Source organism: Macrobrachium nipponense, chromosome 45 (genome assembly GCF_015104395.2).
Source record: "Macrobrachium nipponense isolate FS-2020 chromosome 45, ASM1510439v2, whole genome shotgun sequence".
NCBI classification, from domain to species: Eukaryota; Metazoa; Arthropoda; class Malacostraca; order Decapoda; family Palaemonidae; genus Macrobrachium; species Macrobrachium nipponense.
Window position 1 is genome coordinate 40,809,598 of NC_061105.1, and position 20,000 is coordinate 40,829,597.

Sequence of the window (20,000 nt, forward strand, 5' to 3'; positions counted from 1 at the left end):
AGAATATAATATATATATATATATAATAATATATATATATATATATATATATTATATATTTTTTTTTACGTATTATCATACTTGTATAAGATGTACTAGTTTTCTTTGAGAGCCTTAGCTTCCTGTTCATATCTGTATAGAATAAATTATACAATAATGCATTCATTATACTATTATTTTCCTGTTGAGGAAAAGGAAATATTCATTGTTAAAAGAAGATAAAAAAAAGTAAAATGAGGTTTAATAAGAAAAAGTAGTGTGCCGGACAATTTGAAAACCTAGTAAGTTCTTTGGCCATAGAATTATATTACATTAACGACATTAACTTTTAGAAGTCTCTCGAGAATCGTTGTGCAAACCCAGTTTTAATTCTGAGTTAATTCACTTCTGCAGGTTTTATTTGCCCTATTTGTGTATTTTTTTTTTTTTTTTAAACATTCTGTCACTGTGAACCTGTTGTCACTCCCGACTGGAGGTCGAAATGAAATGTCCAAATGTACCAGTTAGTTAGATTTTAGACATTTTGACATTTCTTCGTCAGTTTAGCTTTCTGATGTGGAAAACAAATTGATTAAAAGTAAGTTCTTGGGTACTTTTTCTGCAGCTCATTATTCACAAGTGACTTTCCTGAGAAGCTCTGTTCAGAATAGTGAGGAGCATCGTTAGCTTTACTGGAGTATAATTGAATTACTTCAGTGCATAATTAGATCTCGTTTAGATATCAGATGCTTGAATATTGTTCAGTGTTGAATATATTTCCGTTCGTTTTTCTCATTCTACTTTGAAATTGGAAGCTATTTAAAAGTTTATATCCCATTTTTCTTTCATAAAATCCATTCAACATACGTTCTAAAAGTCCTCTCTTCTCTCCTTCCTCTTCTCCTCGTCTCTCTCTCTCTCTCTCTCTCTCTCTCTCTCTCTCTCGTCTCTCTCTTCTTCCTCTCTCTCTCTCTCTCTCTCTCTCTCTCTCATAACAATCTTTTATAATATATAAAAAAAAAATATTTCAGCTATGCTGACATTAGTAGTTTTTATCGTTTTAAATAGAAGTTAATTTTTGCATTAGCTACTGAGGCCGCTAACGCACCCGCCAACACGAATCCCCCCCCACCCCCCCCCCCTTCCTATTCCCCCCGCCCCGTCCCCCCAACCTCACAGAGTTTTTGCTGTTAATGAAGCATGTCAAGTGAACAAGGACAGATCAAAGAAAGATTTCCAAGAAAAGAATCTAAACCTTTGAGACCAAGTTCCTCTGCTTTGCTGTAGTGAGGTTGCGTTTGCGCTAATACTTGCTTTTGAGCTTCCTTGGTTTAAGTCACCTAGGATATTTTAATCGTCCCTGTTCGTTAGAATGAGGTTGTCTCAGTTTTTTCTTTTTCTAATAACAATTTCTTCTTCATTTCATGGGTTTTTTCCCATTAACCAATCACAAAATAGTTATTTTTTTATCTTCAACGTCAAAAACCGCATATACATACTTACATACATACATATTGAAAATGTATATATGTGTATAGTTTCTTTTTATATTATATTATATATATATATATATATAATATTATCTATATATATATATAATATATATATATATATTATAAAAATTTATATATATGTATGTGTAATAAATATAGAAGCTCTATTATAAATTATAAGTATATACTTACATATACATAGTATATATATATATATATATATATATATATATATATATATATATATATATATATATATATATATATATATATATATACCTTTACATATAAGATATTCAAAGGCCTTCTTTGTAATTCAATCCTGGTCACTAATTCTGTTAAACTGAACACAGAAAGGACCATGTCAGGTCAACATCATATTTTATTCAATCAATTTCCTGACTTAAAAATTAGGTCAGACATTTTTTATCATTTCCCGACTGAATACAAAATCAGCTGGTCGCACACAGCAGTGGTATCAAAAATAAAATTAAGTTGGTGATAATGACCTCAGGAGGCTTTTGACCTCCAGCGAACCAAAGAGGACAGTCTGCTGTTGACGTCGAACGAAGTTCTTTTTATTTACCTTTTTGTCGGAGGAAATATCAGAAGGAAATTCGCTGGAAAGATAAAGCTATTTACAAAGACAAGTTATCCGAAGGGTCAGAATTCTTACACTGAAGGAAAATCTCTCTCTCTCTCTCTCTCTCTCTCTCTCTCTCTCTCTCTCTCTCTCTCTCTCAGAAGTATAACAGTATAGAAAGTATAAGAAATAACATGGAACTATTGGCTTATTAAGTCAAGTGAGTCTATGTATATATGTAAATAATGAATGTATGTATACTTGTATATGTATATAAGCCTTTGTACGAGAGAAAGAGAGGTTGGGGGGGGGAGGGGAAGTCAAATAAAATTGCCAGATCCATAATGATACAAAATATTACACGAGTTTTTTTTTTAAACAATAAATAAATAAATAAAGTTCAGAGGAATTCCCATATAAACGAAAATAATAAATGTAAAACTTTTTGCTTTTTTTTTTTTTTTTTTTTTGTTTCACAGTTTCATTTTGGCGTTCTCATGTCTCATTTTCAGCAGTGGTATATATCTCATTTAGAGTATATATTTTTCTGTGTTCTGCTGACGATACGATGATTTTCTAACCATTTTCTGTTTTTAAATCACGTTCTAATTTCGTAAGATAAGTTATAGGTTCTGGTCGAATTACCATCTATATATAGCATTTAGTACAGGACTACATTTCATTCTATACCGTTCTGCATTTTTATAAAAACAATTTTCAATCTCTAAAACAGTTAATTCTTCCTGTTTGTATTGCAGTAAGTCTCTATGATTATAAATGATTACAATGCTAAAGCCCATGCAAAAGATGATGCGATAAAATCATTGTCTCTCAAAAATTAATGTTTTGGAAAATCATTAATTATTGAGAGGAAAAAATCCAATTGAAACAAATGGGGAGAACTTCAAAGACTGACGCCTTTTCTTTATAGAGGATTTTAGGGACTGACATTTTCTCTATATCAGTAGTACAGGGGAACTCGGTTATCATCATTAAGAGATTACGTCATTTGTAAATATTCTTTGACATGGAAGTAGAATTTTCTTGCTACCTATGGAACAGTATGTTAGACATGCTCTCTCAACAGTGTTTTTCAATGTAAGAAAGTATAGTGAAATTTTAACTACTAGCAAACATATGTATACAGAAATTATGTATGGAAATTCGTAAAGTAACTAAATCGACGGGCGTAACCAGCCTCGTTTCATGGGCAGAACCAGTTACCGTTGTTTGAGGGAATCCCTTCTCACTCCCACCCCCTTCGTAGGGCGGGTGAGGTAGGATGAAACCCCCATTATAAACTATCTTAGGGGTACCCACTATAATCCTGCGAAATTTCATGCCCATCGGACGAGTCGTTTGGCCGTGATTGAATGACAGACGGACGGACGGACGGACCGACATTAAGCCCATTATAGTAAGATTAGAAAAGTAATATGGTGAACGAACAGGTTATCACATTCAAAAATAAGCCAACATATGTAGATTTAAAACTGCGTAGATGTGGGAACTAGAATTGTTAGAGCAATCAAATTTATAGATGTTTTTCTTGAAAAAAACAAAGCATCATCCTCCTTCAAAAGAAACTCTCGAGAGATCCTAAAAGTCATCTTTTTTGCTAAGTGGCTGAGCAATCAACTCGTTGACTATCTGACCATCGGGAAGGACCTTGTTATCTTCGGGTTTCTCTCACAAAAGAGCCTACTTCCTCCTGTCATTATTTCTGCATTAATTCTTCCCCGATATTTCCTTCTCTGGGGACTCGCAGTTAGTTGAGGAGAGAGAGAGAAGAGAGAGGAGAGAGAGAGAGAGAGAGAGAGAGAGAGAGAGAGAGAGAGAGGAGGTATACGACTTTCAAAATATCTCCGGAGGAAGTCCAGCTAATGACCGAAGGTTTAGGTGGATCTGACTCGGGAAAAGGAGTTTTTGGTTTGTTTACGTCAAAGCTGGGGCTTAAGATCAGGGCGTCAGCGGAGGACAATTGCTTTAAATGACAGTTGATATTTCTAATGTCTCCTTTTGGAGAGGAAAATATGATATCACATATTATGATCAGGCGAATTAAGAATGCTCTTTTTAATAACCGGGGATATATTCACGTTTCTGTAAATACTGAAGATATACTAGATATTCAACATACCACACGCACACAAACACAGTGCTTAGAGTTCATAAGAAAAAGTTAGGTTTTAGTTAGGCTTCTGTAATAAAAATGAAACGTCCAATATTTCCTGAACCGTAAAATATAAAAATTGATGAACCGCCAAACCTCGATGGTTTTAAAACTCTTAACAAAGAAACGAATTTTTCCGTTGTTAACGTTTTTTTTTTTCGGTTCGAAGGTCCAAATGGAAATCGTATAGCTCATTGATTCGAAAATATTAAATTTCTTTTCTGGTTTTAGATTAACGTAAATAAAGCAAATTACTTTTCTTTATACTTTTTTTTTTATCAATTCGTACATGTTTATTAAAATGAAATTTGATACCATTAATAATTTATTAGACTATGATTTCCATTCTCTTACCGATAAAAATTAGCATTATTTTCTCATTTGTTTTTTTCTTATTCGTTGGTTTTTTTGTTCCTTCATTTTATATTTGCTCATCATTAAATGCTAAACCTGTTTTTATCGGCGTTTTGTATTTCCTCATTTATGAAGACGGAAGGGTATAGAATTAAGAAAAATGATAGCTCCATTTAGTGAAATTTAAAACGCCATAATTTGTTGCAAAACTTTGCTGGTTTTAAGAAATTTAATTTTTGAAAAATTTAAGCTTACTTCATAAACTCGGACATTTTCGTGACTCAAATAGTTAAAAGTTTATTGGGCAAACTTAAGAAATTTAGTTCTGTCAAATCCATTAGAGAGTAAATCATGCTCTCAAAACGAACGTTGAGTTACCCTTGCGAAATGCGAGAAAATAAAACTCAAATAAGCAATTGGCAGTAATGTTAAACAATGTATAATTGCCTTATGATAGAATTTAAACAACTGAAAGGTTCCTTGCCCGGATTTCGTGAATTTAGCCCAGAGGCTGTTCGCTTTCTTGTTTAAGAAACTTTGCGCCATTTTAGCCTAAAAGTAGTGAAATAATCACGTAGACTAAAAATGGTTTATAAGTTTTACAGTTCATTAAAAGAGCTCTAGAACAATACGTTATCATATTTCTATAACTTTCCTTCGATCATTAAGACTTAAAAGAAGATATTGATCAAATCTGTTAAGCATTTTTCTTTGACCGAGAGACCTTAGACTCAGGCCAGTACTACGTTTCACTCATTTACGAATCATTAATGGATTTTTCATTCCTTTCAGTAGTGTTCAATATCGACAGACCGAACCTTCCTTGCTCAAAAAAAAGAAAATAAAAATAAAAACTGATAAAATAAAAGGCAACGTTTCATATCTGAAGTCGCGGAAGATAAGTGGAAAGTTTGATGTAGTTGCATTTCAAAATGATTTTCGTTGGGAATTGATAGGCGGAGCTGAATTCGGTCATACTCTGTCATATTTAGGATGGAGCGGCGGTAGCAGATAGACTGATTATAATGACAGGGATAATGATCGTTCTCATGCAGCTAAAAAAAAAAGAATCGTTACACAGCAATGAAAATATTATTGCGTATGAATAGAGTTCGTATTCATTAAAATCGCGGCAGTGGCGGACGTTTGAATTGATTTCCTAAAGTTTTTCGTTTCAGTATCGGAGCGAAAGAGGAAGTCATGTCATTTGTAAATACTTTATTTAGTTCATATTGTAGACAGTTTTCTAGTTCATTGGCAGAAAGACACGGTAGAATAATCAACTTATTTTTATTAAAATAACCAGTTTCTATTGATATATTGAATTAAGGCGTAGCATAGTGAGGACAGCTGCTCTTCTATTGTACACCCTTAGTACTATTGTATAGCATCCTTTAATGCGATGTACCAATATTGGTTTATTAATTTGGTTCGCTATTTGGAACACTTGGAGTTTTTCAAGTTTACTTTTACCAACGATCAAAAAGCAAAATCGACACTTGATGATAACGATAACAATTACAACAACCAATTACAAAACAACAAATGTTGTGACGCCAGTCTGAGTAACCGTAAATCAATCAATCTCATAAAACAAAATTGATAACTGTGATAATAGAAAAGGGGTCAGAAGAAGGGGTTTTATTTAGTTTCAAAACGCCTCATTAGGTCTACTTACTATTTTATAGACGGCCACAATTTTGTATTCTTTTTTTTTCTTTTTTAGGAAGAAACCTATACGTAAAACAGCTACATGTAAGCATATATTATTATCATAAACCTTCCTTTGAATGTTATTTCATAAATGAGAAGTCAAGTATCAGTAGGAGAACATTTCCTCTACTTAATATTCACTCATTCTTAGTATTCCTTCAGAATTTTCCTCCGTGACGTCAGTCGAGCTTTTTATTTTTATTTATTTATTTTTTGGCAGGATATATGCTATCCTGCACAGTGTTTGTCAGAGCCTAAAGCATTACTTTGAAATAATCCTCCCCAGTTCATTTTTCGCTTGGAAACATTACCTGTCACCTTCTCTTCATAATGAGAGTCAAGTTTTATTTTTTTTATCAAAGGAATGAAAAAATCTTTTTCTTTGAGTGATGCAATTCAAAATAATATTCTTTATCTCTTGAATGTGTTTTATAGTGTATTCATAATTCAGTATAAAAAGTTCGCCTTAATTTTATTTTTCGAAAAAAAAAATTATCTTCCATTTTCAACTTTAAAGAAAAGTATAATCGGGCTTTTCCATAAATAATAATAGTTCACATTTCAGAATTGGAGGGTTTAAGGAAGAAATAATGAATTACAATAGATCATGAATATAGTTTTATTTTCTAGAGAAATGTATTCCCAGGATGAAACTGACTAGGGCATAAAGAAGTATACAAATGCGAAATTTTTAAAACTGTCAGGCGAGAATATAGTAAAAATCCCTAAAAGCCGCGTTAATGAGACGTTAAATGACGTTAGACCATTACATTAGGCTGAATCTCTCTCTCTCTCTCTCTCTCTCTCTCTCTCTCTCTCTCTCTCTCTCTCTCTCTCCATTTACTTCTACAATAATGTTGCAAAAATAAATACAGACTAAGATACAGAAGTAAAATAGGTTATGAAAGACGGAGGTCTTTGCTCAGCCAATTCAGTAAAGATTCAACTTTTGTTGATCTTCTTGCGCTGTTAATTTTCTTCGTAATCTGACTTAGACATAAATATGTGACTTAAGACTGTCTTTAAAATGTTCCTGTCGAGCTCTCTTTGTCTTCGCAACGCCGGCAAAATGTAAAGCAAAGTTTAAGGTCACTGAAACCTACGCGTTTTGTAAATGTGAGCTGAAATTTCGTAGATATTCGTAAGCTGAGAAGATTTCTCATATTACCGATAAATATTACTAACAGTCATCAAACAAGATCAAAGCGAGGAACCCTGTATAGAGGTACAATCGATGGAAACGAGAGAGAAAAAGGCCTTTCGTTTCACGTTGACGCGGAATGACTTCCCTCTGTTGTACCGAGCGATTGTTTCGTTAAATCGTGAGATATGAATTGCCAGGAATAAAATAGGTTTTCATTAAAACTCCGGCTGCATGGAAAATTGGCAATTGATATTCGCTCTTCTGTAACCGACGTTTTTGTTTGTTTGATTTATTCTTCACGTCCAGAGCATAAGGTTGGGGGCACTGCTGAATTGAATGTTATTTGCACTAAGGAAATGATATTTGGTAAAATGAATATCCTTACCCTAGATGCTTTGTTAATAATTATAACGGTGATTCTCTATACAAAATGCCATTCATGTTTTGATATAGTTACTTCCTGAACATTTCACTAAGTTTATCGATAATTTTCCTGCTCTCTCTCTCTCTCTCTCAGGAAAAATATTTGGTCGGATTAAAACATTCCTTAATAAGGTTCCAAAAAGATTTCTAAAATAAAAATAGGTACCAATTATTTGCTTATCTAGAAACTAATGTTCTCAGAAACTGAAATTCCTTCAGCATCTCTTTCTGAACGAAACCGACTTTCTGAAAAACCTTGAAGTCGCCACTCTGAATCCAGTGAGCGAATTGACTCTAAATGGTTCATCAGAATCACTTGTAGGAGTTTGTTATGATTCTGTAGAGGATGTTGGGGTCGTTAAAACTCAATTAGAAAGCAACATATATGTGCGCTGTTTCTAGGAGCACACTCTTCAGCATCTAGTTTTTCCAGGTTCCTTTTCAGGGATCTATTATTATTATTATTATTTATTATTATTTTATTATTAATTATTATTATTATTATTATTATATTATTATTATTATTATATATTTAAACTGTTTTTGTGGTAACTTTCGTAGCGAGAATCATTTGTTCTATTGGGACTTTAGTCTAGATACATTATTTCCGAAGCCAAAATTTATAAACCGATAGTGCATGAGTGGATTTAGGTCGAAATAGAAAAACACTTGAAATGGAAGAACATTTTTTTTAAGGAAAACATTTCCTTAGCAATAATATTTCGTTCGTATTCAAAGATTTTTACCAGGAAATACATCTCGATGAAATGATAAAAGAAAAATATTTCCAGGTGTTCAATAGATTCATTATGAACATTACACACATATTCAACAACATGGAATTCCTTCACTTTATTGATGTATTATTATTATTTTTTTGCATTATTTTGACACCAGACTCGTTCGCCTTCGCCTATAAACACTTGTTTTTTGTTTTTGTTTTATAGCTTCCCCGGAAATAATAATGACTGCACTATAACCTTCCTCCTATTTTATTTGAACAGCGGTCAGTCAAACCTGTTCTTTCCATACTAGTTCTGAAAAATAAAAAGTCGTTTCAAAACGTTACTTTTGTATAATACTTCGAGTTAATGGCTGTGATGCTGTTACGAAAAAAGCAAATATTTTTTTTTCCTCGGCACCAACAATTTTTATTCATGTATATTTTTTACATCTCGTCCGGGATACGATTTGACATTGGAGAATTCTAGCAGAGAGAGAGAGAGGAGAGAGAGAGAGAGAGAGAGAGAGAGAGAGAGCAATCAAGCCTCAGTCGAGGATGTTTTTAGATAAATGATTTTTATTTAAAGGTAATTCCACAGTTTATTTACTATATAATAATTTTTAAATAATTACCCTTGTATCTGGTATAGGTTCTTAAATCAAGATATATGAGCAAATGTAAATTAAGTATTAGTTTACCATTTATTTCAGTCAACATGTTGCAAAACATCAGGCTGTTACATAAATAACCGACGGACTAGACAAATAAACTCAGAGCAAATTTAAATAAATTTATAAAAGAATTAACTAAAAAATATATACAACCATAAGTGGTTTATTGGAATGTAAGTACTCTCAGTTGTATAGCTTTCATTCCAACGTAGTTTTGTCCCGATACCCAGGTTATTTGCTATATATATTATAGATATTCAATATGATTATATATATATATATAGATATATATATATTCTATTATATATTATATATAATATTATTATATATATATATATATATATATATCAACATGAATTTTTGATATATGTATATATATATATATATATATATAATATATAATATATATATATCTTTATATATATATAATATATATATATATATAATATATATATATATATATATATACTATATATAAATTTTTTATCACATCACCGTGATTCGAGCTACAGAATTTAATGTCCTTTAATATGAAATTCGCTCTGCCTCGGAATGAATATATTTTCATAAATGTTAACCGAAGGGAAATTTTTGAGTTGATAATAATTTCGTCCCTCTAGTGGGTTCGAACCAGCGCCCAGCGGACAGAGGGAGAAATTAGGACTTCAGTGATGTTATCGACTGGGCCAACAAGTGAATTAAAGGACATTATGGCTCGATGTATGATATATATATATATATATATATATATATATATATATATATATATATATATATATATATATATATATATATATATATATATATATATATATATATATATATATATATATATATTGTTACGTATGAACCCCGGCCTTGAAAGGACTCCAATACGTAAACAGGAATAGTGAGGGAAAAAACAATAAATTACTTGAACTTACCGTAAAAGGATTTATAGTGATAATTTACTCTAGAGTAAAAGGTCGCCAGAAACTCAGCTAATTACTTTACATCTATCTATTTACAAGAGGCCGTTACTGGCCTGGAGAAAAAGTAAATGCAGCGTGTCCACACGTGGGGACCCATATATCTCTCACAAATGGATAGCTGGCTAAAAATGTGATTCATGTAAAAGCTGGGTTTCGAAATCTTGCAGTAATGCAACACTTGCGGGCGGACAGACTTGGACACGTGACTCAGGGAATCTGGAAAAAGATCCCAGATTAGACCAGATAAAAAAAGGGACTTCTTGCACAAGTTAAGATTATTCAGTTCCCTAACACTGGGGAAAAGGCCCTCTAGTGTTTAACTGAGGTATGCAATGACTTCATTTGTCTGGGACGATCACACAAGGGAAAGCATGCGGCCATGAGGCAGTGAGAGGAAACAAAGGGATGAGATCTTTTGATTTAGAAGTTTGAATTGGGAAACTGGGGAGTAAATAGACACTAGAGTAGGAACTGGCAATATACTGTTTCACGAGACGTACCTGGATGCCATGATCAGTGGACCTTTGTAGAAATGTGGCATCCGGCTTTGTCTCAGGTCTGTGGGGTCTGGGCATGCCAGTAACGCCATGGATAGGCCTAAATGGAAGGTTGGTGGTTGGACATCCGTCCGAGGTCACGACTGCAGCCGACTGAGGGCGAGGGCAGGTGTCTTTCCTGGGTGTTGGGGGTCAGCTTAAACCCCCAGGAGCAGGCAATCCTGGAAACAGAACATACAGCCAGCAGAGGGTTCACAGGAAAAAGAGCTTAAGATATAGGCTTAATAAGTACCAGTCTGCCTACATCCTTCCCTTTGGGATACGTCCCTAAAGCTGACAAGTCTATTTCCCCCCTTCCAATAGGAACTCCCTATCTCTGGCTGGCGTGTTTTGGTTTCCCGCCTAAAAATCAGCTGATATTTGGAGGAATATGGCTGCTGTTTTACAAATCAAAATAATTAACTAAATGCTGGGTAGACGAGGAGGTCAATAAACGTAGCAGCTCCCCCTGTTAAGAAGGCATTCACTCCCTTTTGGGCATGAAGGCCTTGGCTTAAATAAGTTGACAGTCTCGACTACCCAGTTCTCCTACTCTAACCGAAGTTTTTAGAGTAGCGATACAGCTAACTACAGTGGCCTACCTAACTTATAGGTGGAGATGCTAAGTGTACTAACTTAATGGAGTAATTTAGTCTAGCCTAAGTGATAACTACGGGTTGTCTGTGACAACAGTCTACTCTACCCCTAGATAAGGTTACTTGAAAATTCTTTCTGCTACTACCCTAATGCCCTGGTACTAAATCATTAGCCTAACCTACTCAATACAGTAAATTGGAGACGCAATCATTCCAGAGTGTGGTACGCACAGCAGGGATGTGTGGACGGAATTGTTAAAATACATGATGTGAGGTAATGATGCATGAGAATGATGAGTGGTTAGTGGACCAGGATGGAAATGTAATGAGGTAATTATATTTAAATGAGGGTTAGTATCACCAATTCTAGGTGTTAGAGGGTTAGTTTTACTGGCAGAGATCAGGCTGGCTACCTTCTCTGGGTAGGTGCCAGGATCACTCCGCAAATGAATGTGACACTGTACCTCGGGCACAGGTGTCAAGGAGAGCATGTGGCTCTTTTGTTAGTGGGTTAATGACGTCCCTTCTTCTTCTTCTTATTCCTCCAGGACCTGGCTATACCAGCCCTAGGAGTAGACAGAGGCACCGGCCCTGGGGTAAGGCCAGAAATGCCGTCAGGAGCAGAGGCAGTGTAGCCTGAGGGATTGCAGGAGAACACCCTACTTCGGTATCTGCAGCAACCGTTGTAGAGGTGGAACCTACTGCAGGGGAGGCCCTCACTTCGGCTGCTGCGACAACTGTCGTAAGGGGAAAACTCCAGGCTGACTCCTGGTTGGGCAGTTCCTGGTCGTCCAGAGGAGGTGTAAAGGTAAGGTCTGTCGGAGGTATCCTCGGGCGACAGAGGTGAGGGTGAAGAAGAATGATGTGCTGGAGATTGGCCATGGGCTGCGGTAAGCTCCATGCCTGTTGGGGGGATCTCCAGTAGGAGGATCCTTGATAAGGTTAGGCGCCGGCGCTAGCTCGGGGCCAGGCGCAGAGTTCAAGTTCTGTGGTGGCTCTACGTCCAGGCTGGACGGAGCTTGGCACTGCCCAGTGCTGCCAAGTGGCACTGGCAGAGAGCTGAGGTCGACTGGACCTGGGACGGGTACCGGAGGTGCAATACCTCTCAGCGGGCCCTTGGTAATGGGAGATAGAGGCTTCTGTCTCTTGTGGAAGGCTAAGCCTTGTGGAAAATGGACAGTGTCCGCTGCTGGTAGTTGGCTAGGGCACCTAGGCCAATTCGGGGAGTGCCCTAGTACGTTGCAGGTTTTGCAACGGAACTGTGAATGATCAATCTCCCTCCTTGGTAACGGGGGAGACGGTTGGTGGACGTACTTCCTGGAGGAAGTAGAATTTCGATGACTCCTTGCTTTGGAGTTATTTGACGTGGGGTTAGGACCCCTAGGCTTTTTGAAATGCAAGGGAGACTTCATGTCTTGCCCTAGGAGGAGGTCATAACCTCCTGGAATGTAGCTTGCAACTGCACCACTTTGGAGAAGTGAGGTCTGGTGACCCTCAATTGGACGGTCGGAAGGATCAGCTTGATATGGTTGATACCTTCAATGGTGATTAAGTGACGTCTATCGACGTTAGCCCCTCGGGGGATTCGGTCTTCCTGTATCAGGGAGATTTGAGCGCCAGAGTCGTTGTAGGCTCTGACGTGGCTTGGCGGATAATGACTTTGGAGGGGTGCGACGGTTATAGGGCCCTTAGCCGGGGGTCCTAGTAAGGAAGGATTGGTCATGGCCATTGCAATGGCGGGAATATTGCGATTAGCGCACCCTCCGTAATTTGCAGACATGTGACCCTTGCGGCCACAGTCTTGGCAGAACTTGTTCCAGAACTTCTTCCGTGGCACTAGATGATAAGGCCGAGATGGCCCCACAGGTTGCTAATCTGTGGAGTCACCAAGGCTAGCAGTGTGCTCTGGCACAGGTGAAGAGTCCTCTCTGGCAGTGATTTGACGTGGGGAGGTTATGGAATCCTCCGTTGAATCACCCTCGGAAACAAGTACGAGGTTAACTGGTGGGCTTACCTCTTCCAAAGTGGAGGAGGTAGGCAGTAAAATGGTAAGAGGCTGAGATGATGCGGAAGAGACTTCGGGCTCTGACACTGGGTCAGGGCCAGGTTCACAAATGGAAAGGATGTCGGGGACATCGGAGGCACTAGCCTCTGAATCTAGAATTGAGGGTTGGTTATCTGGCATGCTGCAGGTGTACGGTACATCTGGTCTTGGGAGCTGCGTCCAGGGGAGATACGGCTTAAGTAGATCTCGGCCCAATATTACCTGGTAAACATCATGAAATGGGTCAACTACGCCCAGACGGCACAATGTGGTTCCCCTGGTCTCCTGGTCCAATAAGGGCATTTCCACCTTCAGAAGGACAGAAGGAACAGAATAGAGGTGACTGTCAATACATTCAAACTGAATTTCTTCGTCCGTCTGGATTTTGGCACCCCTAGGCAATGCCTTTCTTGCAATGAGGGAGACCTGGGCTTTGGCATCGGCCATGACTTGTACCCACTGATAGGCCATAGGAGACTGTTCATCAGGGAGGGCTACATGGTAGCCTTGGAGAAGTTCACCCTGGAAGCTCTTGTCCTAAGGTAGGGATCGACTTGGGCACTGGGCTGAATCCACAACATGCCCACGCACACAGCAAGCGGTGCAGAACCTCCACAACCACCTCTTACCGGGAGTCCAGCTCATGGTCTGGTGCTTAGAAACTTGCTGAGTGATTTCTTCATCTCTGAGAGCTAGCTCACATTTTCTCTCTTCTGCTCTTTCCTTCTTCTCTGCTTCTTTGGCTTTTCTCTGGTTTTCCCTTTCTTCCTTTTCTTGCAGGCGCGCGGCGTCCTACTGCGCCGTTATCCACTGGTCAAGTGCTGGCCCAGTGTAACCGGCCTCCTTGCCCAGAGTTATGAGGGTTCGGAGCTTCTCTAGCTCTATGGCAAAGAAGTCGCGGGAAGCAGGGGAAGACATTTCCCTTAGGCTGCAGTAGAGGCTCAGATGAAAATGAAAATAATGGCCAGGAAGGGTACTGAATGGAATGGGAGTGCCTACGGTGTAATGTGGCACTCACTTGGAAATGGGTTCTGCGACGTGGTAGTGAAAAAGTCTGAAAAGACTGGGTGCTCTGTGGCACTTGGGAAGTGTCCCGTAAGTTGGTGGCACTTCTGGAAAGGCACCTTCTGATGAGGCGGAAGATCAAATAGAGTGTGCGGCGTACATCACACTTAAGGGCGTTCCTCACTTGGGAGACGCTGGAATGGGCAACCTGTAGGTCCAATACAGGTGCACGGCACTTATGGAGGCGTTCTTTGGTTGGGTGATCCGGGATAGCGGATACACTAATGGAATGGGCGTTCCGTAGGACGGACTCGCAGGTAAAAGGCTACCTGTACATCTGTACAGGTGCACGGCACTTCAGGAGGCGTTCCTTGGACAGCACTTGGGGCTGGTATTGCAGCACTTTGGGAGGTGTTCCCTTGGGGAGTGTTCCGAAGGATCACTGATCCTTTTACATGGACACACTAATTAATTGGGCGTTCCGTAAGGACGGACACGCAGGTAGAATGGCTAACTGTACGGCTGTACAGGTGCAATGGCACTTATGGAGGCGTTCTTTGGACAGCACTAGTAGTGCTGGAATAGCGGCACTTCAGGAGGCGTTCCTTAGGCACTGGTAGCGTGCTGGTGGGTCCCGTCAGACGACACTAAATGCAGTATACTCAAATATACTGAAGAGAAATGGCACTGCTCGTGGCAGAGTGTAATGGTGGAGGAGAGAAAGTAAAAGGTGGGAGTACTGCAGCAGCCAGTCGATGGACAGTGTCACAAATTAGTGGCACTGTAAAATAGTATGACCTGACGTGCACTGGTAGTGGCCAGTCCTAAACTGGTAACGACTTCCTTGATGGAAGTAATGAAGGTTGCGGTGGCACACTGTGCGGTTTGTGCTTGCGGTATACGCAAGTCTTTTGGGATAAAGAAAATGAAAAGACCACTCGGGCAACGACAGGTAATGGTAATTTTAGAAATGCTTAGTCCTTTGCTGAAGTACTCGATAAATGAAATAATGCTGGAAAAACTGCAATGGACACCGGCTCGGACGTATCACGCTCAGTGTAAATGATACACAAGAGACTAAAATAATGTTAATTCTGCATGCGTAATGGTAATAGATGTAGTACTCTTGGCTTCGTGAATAATGGGTTCTCTCTCTCTCTCTCTCTCTCTCCCTCTCTCTCTCTCTGAGAGGGTGAAAATGATATATGATGAACACCCTTGTATTTAATTGAACTAATACTTTTAGTTTTAATATGACGCAACTTGCGTTAAATGATTTACTTACGTTAACGTGTAATGAAAGAATTGCTTTGGATAAGGTTTATGAAAATGATGACGCACTAGCGATGAACGATTTTCACGTTACTGGTAGCGGCTTGCGCTTATATGAAATGATTTGCGTTTTCATATGAAATTTACAACGATGCGTTTTACGTTAACAATTCTTGTAATTTTACTGTACTTTGAAGATTTACGTTAACTTTACGTAAGGATACTAGGTCCTTGTGACAAGTGAAATGACGGTAAGGATTTTAAGATGAAAATGTTAGCAAACATTTGTAAATGGAAAAGGTTACGTTTAGTACAAAAGGAAATGGAGCTTTTGCTCAGCGAGCGAGTGAGCGATGCTAGGTGAAACGTGTGAGCGGGTTAGCAGAGCGGTGTGCTATCAGCGATGGTGAATCAGCTGATTTTCTGTAAACGCGAAAACGATTTACAACAAAAAATTCTAATTTCTTATTCAAGATGAATTACGTTAATTTCTCTGCCAGAACGATAGATGCTAGTATGAAGATTGATATTATTTACGTTAAAACATCAAGACTTAGGTTACTTTGCTTAAATAATCGAGATAATTCTTAAAGGGATACAAACATGGCTGCGTTGTGCGAAACGAAGGTTGGCTGGGAAAGCGCATGTGCGAAGCTTACAAAGCTGGCCAACTTAAGCAAGCGTTTACGCTCAGCTGACTAGAGCTGGCTGGCTAAGCGGTTACCAACACTTGGAATGAAAACTAAGTTAAAACGAATTCCCCTCACATATCACAGACAAAAGAATTGTGCACTTCTTTTGCCGTAACTAGGCTTTCTAACACAACAATAAACCCTGGCAAAGCACTTCCTAGTTTGATCTGGTACTTTTTGGCATCTATCTTACTTGCTCGTGTCTCGTCAGGAGAACAATGCAAAGTAATAGAGAATTCACTCGGTGCTCTGCCATTACAATAATAATATTTCTACTTAACACTCTTTTAAACACTTCTAAAATAAATACTTAAACGTACCTTAAGCTAATATTGGTTATAAATAATCATATTATATGAATGGTATACCTTACCGTGAGTCAGTGTGTGTCTTCCGCTGCAAGTGTACTTTGATTTGCGCTTTGTAAAAACATTTACATTTTACGTTTTACAAGGGATAACGCGTTTTACAAGCTTTTAAAGCAAGCTAGGTTCGAATCCTGGCAAGGTCGCCATTGTTACGTTTGAAGCCCTGCCTTGAAAGGACTCCAATACGTAAACAGGAATAGTTGAGGGAAAAAACAATAAATTACTTGAACTTACCGTAAAAGGATTTAGTGATAATTTACTCTAGAGGAAAAGGTCGCCAGAAACTCAGCTAATTACTTTACATCTATTTATTTACAAGAGGTCGTTACTGGCCTGGAGAAAAAGTAAATGCAGCGTGTCCACACGTGGGGAAGCATATATCTCTCACAACTGGATAGCTGGCTAAAAATGTGATTCCCATAAAAGCTGGGTTTCAAAATCTTGCGGTAATGCAACACTTGCGGGCGGACAGACTTGGACACATGACTCAGGGAATCTGGAAAAAGATCCCAGATTAGACAAGATAAAAAAAAAGGGACTTCTTGCACAAGTTAAGATTATTCAGTTCTCTAACACTGGGGAAAAGGCCCTCTAGTGTTTAACTGAGGTATGCAATGACTTCATTTGTCTGGGACGATCACACAAGGGAAAGCATGCGGCCATGAGGCAGTGAGAGGAAACAAAGGGATGAGTTCTTTTGATTTAGAAGTTTGAATTGGGAAACTGGGGAGTAAATAGACACTAGGATGTAAAGGAACTGGCAATATGCTGTTTCACAAGACGTACCTGGATGCCCTGATCAGTGGACCTTTGTAGAAATGTGGCGTCCGGCTTTGTCTCAGGTCTGTGGGGTTTGGGCGCGCCAGTAACGCCATGGATAGGCCTAAATGGAAGGCTGGTGGTTGGACATCCGTCCGAGGTCACGACTGCAGCCGACTGAGGGCGAGGGCAGGTGTCTTTCCTGGTGTTGGGGGTCAGCTTAACCCCCCAGGAGCAGGGCAATCCTGGAAACAGAACATACAGCCAGCAGAGGTTTACAGGAAAAAGAGCTTAAGATATAGGCCTAATAAGTACCAGTCTGCCTACATCCTTCCCTTGGGATACGTCCCTAAAGCTGACAAGTCTATTTTCCCCCTCCTTCCAATATTAACTCCCTATCTCTGGCTGGCGTGTTTTGGTTTCCCACCTAAAAATCAGCTGATATTTGGAGGAATATGGCTGTCGTTTTACAAATCAAAATAATTAACTAAATGCTGGGTAGACGAGGAGGTCAATAAACTTAGCAATATATATATATATATATATATATATATATATATATATATATATATAATATATCATATATATATATATATGTATATATGTAAATATCGAGCTACAATGTCCTTTAATATCTAATTCGCTCTACCTCGGAATTAATATATTTTCATATATGCTTAACGAAGGGGAATTTTTTCTCGATAATAGATTTGCCTGGACCAGGGCGCGAACCTATGGATCCTTTCAAACCCAGGAACGTCAGTGAAGCGTTACCTACTACACCACCGCGGTGGTGTAGTAGGTAACGCTTCACTGACGTTCCTGGGTTTGAAAGGATCCATAGGTTCGCGCCCTGGTCCAGGCAAATCTATTATCGAGAAAAAATTCCCCTTCGGTTAAGCATATATGAAAATATATTAATTCCGAGGTAGAGCGAATTAGATATTAAAGGACATTGTAGCTCGATATTTGTATATGAATCACGGAAATGTGATATGACTTATATATATATGTGTGTGTGTGTGTGTGAGTGTGTAAATTTCGCCCAGATCAGCTGGCTACATTCGTCAGAGGTTTTCTTTTCAGAAGGTGACAATCAGTAGAAACTGGTACAGAAACATTCCTTCCTTCAATGCAAACCTCTCAAACGTGCTTATGTTCGCATGTACGTCAGAATGCCAGTGCGCACATGCGCACGCGGGCGAAAAATAAGGGAGATCGAAAGAAAAAGGAGAGAGAGAGAGAGAGAGAGAGAGAGAGAGAGAGAGAGAGAGAGAGAGAGAGAGAGAGAGAGAGGAAACTTCAAAGTTAGCCCATCTTCATAAACGTCTCGCAACAAGAGATCGAAAATTAGCCTGACGAATTTTAGGTTAAAGTCCAAATTCCGATCAAAGATTAACTTCCGACTCGAGCAAGTTAACGCCCACATAAACCTCAATTATTCCACTTCATTAATGAAGGTCTAAGGAAATGAAGGAAGCTTTTGGAACTTAGCAGGAAATAGTTTACAATTTCGAGTAATTTTGACTATTAATCTTCTCGATTCCATTTGGATAACATATTCGATTATAGTTGCAAAATGGATTTTAGATAATATTTTGGTCATTGTTAGTTTTCGGTTTTTGAGTTGTTACTTTCAGGGTTGTTATCGCATTTACCCTTTTTTCTTGTTTTACTATTTTATTTTTTCTATTTTTATCATTATTATTATTATTTTTTTGTTTCCAACCACAACATTTGTAGTCTGCCTTTTTCCCCTCTGGAAGGAGACGTCATTAAATTCTTATAAAGGTTGAGGTTATTCTGTGTCCAATTGCTTTTCTCCAAATCCCGGATCTAACGAATAAGAAAAATCAAAATTGATTTAATATTGTAAATAACAAATAAAAGAAATGTACGTTCGAACATATTTATTGCTTTTTGAGGCACAGTTCTCTCTCTCTCTCTCTCTCTCTCTCTCTCTCTCTCTCTCTCTTGTACACTAACAGAAAACGCATCAGTAGTGATAGAGGGATTTCTCTTCTCGAATGCACCGTAATAAAATGGTTAATTAATTATTGACGCAAATGTTTTCTTCTCCAGAAAGGGCGATATACCATCATTTCTCCTCAGTCGTGAACGATATCCTTGTCGCAGACACTAAGCTAAAACAAAAATGAACAGACTGTAAAAGAAAGCCAATTCTGAGCAGGACTGTGAGTCAGCACCAACAATAATGTTCCCGAAGACACAAAGGTTCCTCAGAAGGCCTTTGGCTTCTTTCCCTGCAATAACTTGTCTCGATCCTTTTATTGCGACGCTTTCGAGAAGAGAAAGCTCTCTATCACCACTGGCGCGTTTTCTAACAATGTACAAGAGAGAGAGAGAGAGAGAGAGAGAGAGAGAGAGAGAGAGAGAGCGTTATTCAATTATTGAAAACGAAGCGCTTTTTTTGACAGCCTCATTTAGTTCGCTGGTTATTTATATATATATATATATATATATATATATATATATATAT

At 38.2% G+C, this 20,000-nt stretch overlaps 1 protein-coding gene across 1 annotated transcript in view; it reads right to left on the bottom strand.

The window, feature by feature from the left end:
* Nucleotides 1-13,707, bottom strand: part of LOC135214221 (uncharacterized) — a 45,228-nt gene extending 31,521 nt beyond the window's left edge. Inside the window, exons 1-2 of the mRNA XM_064248283.1 lie at nucleotides 13,451-13,707; nucleotides 10,729-10,903 (exon numbers count right to left, since the gene is read on the bottom strand). Coding sequence (XP_064104353.1) covers nucleotides 10,729-10,903; nucleotides 13,451-13,707 — 432 coding nt within the window. The remainder of the gene's footprint in view (nucleotides 1-10,728; nucleotides 10,904-13,450) is intronic.
* Nucleotides 13,708-20,000: the final 6,293 nt, after the last annotated feature.